Source organism: Oryza glaberrima, chromosome 5 (assembly GCF_000147395.1).
Source record: "Oryza glaberrima chromosome 5, OglaRS2, whole genome shotgun sequence".
Taxonomy (NCBI): domain Eukaryota; kingdom Viridiplantae; phylum Streptophyta; class Magnoliopsida; order Poales; family Poaceae; genus Oryza; species Oryza glaberrima.
Genome location: NC_068330.1, coordinates 18,144,672 through 18,150,583, shown reverse-complemented (window position 1 = coordinate 18,150,583; position 5,912 = coordinate 18,144,672). Strand labels below are relative to the sequence as shown.

Here is a 5,912-nt window from a genome sequence, read left to right as displayed (position 1 = left end):
CAACAAATCGGGACAACGGGAGGAGTACTTGTTACCTTTTAATTATTAAATATTAGATGTTATCATTTAAATTAGAGGTGTCTCCACTCTAAAACTTGCTGTTACGAACTTCTACAGGATGAGGAGGGTTTTAAATGCGAAATCTGAAGATTAATTAGACGATATGGATCACATCCGGTGCAGGGTTATCTTTGATCTGTGGCTCATCAGTACTACTGCATCATGATTCCGATAATTGCATTCAGTGTAGTAGTATCAGTGGTGACGGAGCGCTAGTACTATCTGGAACAGTGAGCAGAGCGCCGTGTTCAACTTCAACCAGAGCACCCAGAATTTTACAGCAGCTACTGCTGCTCAAATATCGCCGCGGCAGGAGTCCCAGAAAAGGCACTCAAAGACTTGTTGATAAGCGAATGAATTTATGAGCATTCAGAGGTGTGATTTACTGATTACTGCCCCAGATTTGCTACAGTCCCCATATTTTACGCCTACTGTACATGATGCTGCGATGCAAGTGTCATCCTGCCAGCGCCAGGATTTACAGAACCGTGTGGTTATCACGTATAATAATCTTCACAGTTTTTAAAACCATCATATATCTCACGGTAACCATACGGTTTTTAAGATACGTGAAACTGTGGAGTGACAGCAACCTCAACCAAAATGATTTGGTGAATCTAGCCAGCACATACCAATACGCCATAAGCTGGTAAAAACGCAAACGATCCAGTTACAGCACCCAAAAATTACCGAGCATGAAGTACAGTACGTGCAAATTCAATGGCCCATCCTCTGCTGCGTCCCCGAGACATCGTGCCGGTGATTGCTCGTGATGTGCAATGCAATGCCCACTGCCACTGCATCCAAAGCCAGTGTGGGTTTGTGTAGTGTGGTTTGCTGCTTCGCTTCAATAATAGTAGTAGTACTAAACCGTGGAGTGGTACGCTCTCGCAGCGCCTCCACGTGCCCGTGTCACGCTCGCGCCGCGCCCCGCCACGCTCCTCTCGCCTCGCCTCGGCGTCGCGCGCCGCGCGCCGTTTTTGCCACGCCAAGTCTCCACCCTTTGGTGTTCGTCCCGTTGCGTGCTCCGCGCTCCCGCCCATTTTTTTTTCTCTCGTCCAGTCGGGGAGTGAGTGACAATGCCGTCGACGGCGAGAGCGTAGGGTGGTGTCCGGGGATGGGGTGCAGGAGCTCGCGGCTGGACGCGGCGGACGCGTCGCCGGTGGCCGCGCTCTGCCGGGAGCGGCGGGACCTGCTGCGCGCGGCGGCGGAGCGGCGCGCGGCGCTGGCGGCCGCGCACGCCGCCTACTTCCGCGCGCTCCCGCGCGTGGCGGACGCGCTCGCGCGGTTCGCGGAGCAGCACCACGCCGCCACGCCGCCGGGGTCGCCCGTGCTCACGCTGCCCCCGTCCGAGCCGGACGAGCACAAGAAGCGGAGCGCCTCCTCCTCCACCCTGCACACCGACTCCGGCCACTCCCACCTCCACTTCCACACCGACGGCGGCTCGGACTCCGAGCCCGACTCCGCCGACGACGACTGCGCCTGCGGCGCCGCCGCCGGCCACGGCGTCCGAGGCGAGATCTCGCCGCCGGCGGAAGAGCTCCAAGAACGGCGAATCCCGGAGCCCGGAGCATCGTCCAGGCTGCAAATGCCGTGGGAGTACGCTCCCTACGACCCCTACCCTTCCTCCTTCCCGAACGTCACATTCCCCAATTACTACTACATGAAGGCGAGCTCGACGCCGGCGAACACGGTGTACCAAGAACCGTACGGCTACGGCAACTTCGCCGCCAATGTCTCCTACAACGGGTACGACTACGGGTACAGCAACCCAATGTACGGCATTCCGGTGCCCCCGGATGGGGAACGGCTGGCCGAGGATCGTGCCCGGGAGGCGGCGGCGGCGGCGGCACCGGCGCCGCCGCCGCCGATGCCAATGCCGGAGGTCTCGCCCTGGGACTTCTTCAACCCGTTCGACTCCTACGACTACAACCAGCAGCTTCCGCAGTACAAGGATGCCAATGGATCGTTCACGAGTAGCCCCAACTCGAGCGAGGTGAGGGAAAGGGAGGGGATACCGGAGCTGGAGGAGGAGACCGAGCAGGAGTCGATGAGGGAGTCGATCAAGGCGAGGAAGGCGGTGGAGAGCACCGCGTCCACCCGGATTGACAATGCCGATGCAGTGAATGCCAAGGCGAAGACGGCGTCGATGGAGCACAAGGAGTGCGAGATCGAGAGTGTGGGGAGTGCTTCGGTTCTTGATTCTGGAGAGGAGAGTGTGTGCAGCTGTGAATGTGATCATGCCGATGGAAATGCCGGAGCAGGAGCAGCAACTGCGGCGCCGGCTGGAGATGATCCAAGGATGGTGAAGAAGGTGGCCTCAGAGGAGCACTCGTCCATGGTAGTGGCTGAAGATGTGCTGCCGAAGAACTTCGGCACAAGGGATGTTGCAGATGTTGTGAATGAGATAAAGGAGCAGTTCAACTCTGTGGTCGCCTGTGGAGACGATGTTGCTAGGATCCTTGAGGTCGGAAGTATGCGGTACCGGCCTCGGAGAAGAATTGTGAGATGTGAGTATATGCTTTTCTTTTCATTTCATTTGATTGCTATGCACATATTGCACTGCAAGAAAATTCTGAATACTAGCAGCATCAGACTCCAATGCAAGATCAAGTCCACTTATAACTAATAAGTTAGCACTGACAAATAGTACTACATTAAAGAGATCTTGTGTAGCGTATGTGCTTTCTTCTGATTGTATTGATCTGTTGACACGATTTCTTGCCCACCTTCCTTTCACATTTTCTCCAGAGACAGTTCTTACTCAGTTAAACACTTTGTCACTTATACTTGATGCAGTGGTATTTTCGCGGTTGATGGGGGCCTTTGCCTTGTTGTTTTCTTCTGTATCTGAGCCCCCTGTGGAGAATTTGGAGCAGACAGCATTAAGTGCATCTGGAAGAAATCATAATTCGAGTCAAAGAATTGGTAGTGCCAGTGATATTGAGTTTAATACTCTTTCTTCAGTAATGGATAGGTTGTACGTGTGGGAGAAGAGGCTTCATAAGGAAATTATGGTATGGTACTTTAGTTATAAGAAATGTCTTGATAAATTCTTGTTACTCTCAAAACATACAAATCACAAGGCTGATAATGGTCTCCTATACTTTTATGTAATATTCTTCATCTGTCAAAATTGTTTTCTCAAAATGCACTGCTTATCTTGATATAATTAAAAGGGTCCTATTGTGGTGTTGAATTTATTTTGCTGCTGAATTACTCATAAAAAAAGAAATTGCTGCTGAATGATAGAGTGACACTTGCTCGTGACTTGCATTTTTCATGAGCATCGCATTGACAGTTTGTTTAAATTAATTGTCAGGAGGAAGAAAAATTGAGGATCACATATGACAAACAATGGAAGCGCCTGAAAGAGTTGGATGACAATGGTGCAGAACCATATCAAATTGATTCTACACGGGCCTCAATTAGGGCACTGCTCACCAGAATCAACATTACAATTAGATCAGCCAAAGTTATTTCTAGGAGGATTCACATACTACGAGACGATGAGCTACATCCACATCTTGTTAAACTTATTCAAGGGTATGAAAAGTATATTTCTACACTTTTCTACTCAAGTGATTCTTCAAAGGGATCAACCATCAAATAGTCACTGTGTCATTACACCCGCCTACCCTTGTTTTCTTGCAGAGAATTTTTTTTAAGTACTTATTTTTTTTCTTTAGTTTATCTTGCATTCTTTATGTTGCAATATCACTACTGCATGCTGCAATGGTTTCATAGTCATTTGATCCATTGAAACATGTCCTGAAATTAGCTAGTCAATATAATGTATATCATATCATTAAACTTTTTTTAAGCAAAATAGCTATCACACTAATAAAATTAGTTAATGCTAGGATATCTTTAGTTTAGGAAGTCCAGTTGTCTTTTGGAAAGCACATTTGTCTTGCTAGCAAATGTAGCCTCTCATGTGTCTTTCTTTGTTGCTGTTTGTGTCTGAGCTTATATTCTTGGGAGATAGATATTGCCTTCATAACAATTTATTTCCTCTGCACGGCTTCCAATACTTGTCACAAAGCTGATTTATCTGTGAACAGACTGTAAACTGTTGTCGTTCTGATGTAGGCTTGTGAGAATGTGGAAATTCATTCTTGAATGCCATCGGAAGCAATTTCATGCCATACTCGAAACTAAATCTCATGTTCTTATCCCTAAGAATGGGCCAGAAAGGAACTCCAAGATTACATTCGAACTAGAAATGGAACTTTTGAACTGGTGTTCCTGTTTCAGCAATTGGATCCTGTCACAAAAGGCTTATATTGAAACTCTCAATGGCTGGTTAGTCAAATGGCTTCCTGAGGAAAAGGAGGAAACACCTGATGGGATCGCACCGTTTTCTCCTGGTAGGCTTGGAGCTCCAGCTGTGTTCATCACAGCTAATGATTGGTGTCAAAGCATGAAAAGGATACCAGAAGGTACTGTCATAGGTGCAATGGAGGCTTTCGCTGTTAATGTGCACATGTTACGGGAGCGGCAGGACGAAGAGCAGCAACAGAAGCTGAAAGCTGACTATTTATCTAGAGATTATGCAAAGAGGCTCAAATCTTTTCAAAAGGAACATGGCTTGGCTGGACATCATGAAGCTGATAAGACGGTGTTGCCTGTTGCCGAAAATAACAGAGCAGTTGATAGCCGCATGGTAGCTTTGGACGCATTGCATAAGAGATTGGATGAACAAAGATCTAGGCATGAGGAAGCCGTGAATCAAATCCAAGAGTCAAGTGCAACAGATCTGAAAGCAGGTCTAGGTCCAATATTTGAAGCATTGGAATCTTTTACCCAAGATACGCTGAAAGGTTATGAAAATGTAAGAATTCCAATCAATGGTTGTGGAGCTTGATAGTTAAATAGGTCTTCCCCTTTTGCTTCTGATAGCTTGTACTTTGGGCGGAACAAATGATCTCGGGAATCAATGGTAAGAATCAGCAATACCGCATCATTATACCAGTCAATACCATTGTATTTCTGAGTAATGTTCGCTTAATATGCAAGAACGAAAGGTTTTGCGTGGTTGTGGCATGAAGAATTATTTATCAATGCTTTGAGGTGATTCCGAGATAACGCTCAGGTAATATTTCCTGACCAGCTACAATTGATTATGCCAAATGATCTGCTGGGAGCCCTGTTATCCGGGAGGACAGCAGGGAATTTTGTAGCCATTTTCAGATTGTGTACATATTAGTTAAGTTAGTAATTTTGCAGAGTAGCATATTATTTATGTACCATGTAATCTGTACATTGTAAAAGGTGTATTTATGCCCTGTTATCACTATCAGTTAAAAAATGTAGCTTGGGTGTATATGCTCAGAACTTCTGTGATTTTGTCTGAACATACAAATCGTTTTTTCCAAGAAGCACATAAGTTACTTGGGGGAATACAATAGGCAAACTTTTTCCCTTTATTTTTTAGAGTAAATTTCATGTAACAAGGTATTATAATCCAACTTGCACAACACCACACGGGTTTTGACATGTGATATATAACTCTTGGATTATTGCGCTCTAGAATTTCACAAAACCATACTGTTAAGCAATTATATGATATGTTCTAAAATCATATCTCAAATATATGGATTCATCGATCTATTCCATAACAAGTTAACCACATTTTTTTTATTTTGCTAGTAAAGAAAGCCAAGTTGATTAATGGCGTGGTTTTATAAAACTATAGGATCATAATTGGGTTATGCGTCAGGTTTCAAAACCCATGTGATTTTGCATAACTTAAGTCATAATATCTAGTGGTTTTATGAAATTTAGTCTAACTTAATATCTAGTGTTTTTATGAAATTTAGTCTTAAAAAATACATAGCTCCTATGTTCTG

The 5,912-nt window shown here is 45.9% G+C and overlaps 1 protein-coding gene across 2 annotated transcripts; it reads left to right on the top strand.

Annotated features, from left to right (window-relative positions):
• The first annotated feature begins 955 nt into the window (after positions 1 to 955).
• LOC127775094 (protein ROLLING AND ERECT LEAF 2) lies at positions 956 to 5,711 on the top strand. Of its 2 annotated transcripts, XR_008017867.1 has the most exons (5): positions 956 to 2,570; positions 2,860 to 3,077; positions 3,383 to 3,606; positions 4,153 to 5,002; positions 5,080 to 5,711. XR_008017867.1 is itself a non-coding variant. In XM_052301405.1 (4 exons), the coding sequence occupies exons 1-4, from the start codon at positions 1,178 to 1,180 to the stop codon at positions 4,925 to 4,927; spliced, it is 2,610 nt and encodes an 869-aa protein (XP_052157365.1). In that variant the 5' UTR covers positions 956 to 1,177; the 3' UTR covers positions 4,928 to 5,709. The 2 variants fall into 2 exon arrangements, 1 of the variants encoding a protein (XP_052157365.1); XM_052301405.1 differs by having other exon boundaries at positions 4,153 to 5,709.
• The last annotated feature ends 201 nt before the right edge of the window (positions 5,712 to 5,912 follow it).

Excerpts from the sequence above, each read along its gene's own strand:
- LOC127775094 (XM_052301405.1), top strand. The coding sequence starts at position 1,178 with ATGGGGTGCAGGAGCTCGCGGCTGGACGCGGCGGACGCGTCGCCGGTG. Across the intron at positions 2,571-2,859 it reads TCGGAGAAGAATTGTGAGAT|TGGTATTTTCGCGGTTGATG; the intron begins GTGAGTATATGC and ends TACTTGATGCAG. Across the intron at positions 3,607-4,152 it reads CTTGTTAAACTTATTCAAGG|GCTTGTGAGAATGTGGAAAT; the intron begins GTATGAAAAGTA and ends GTTCTGATGTAG.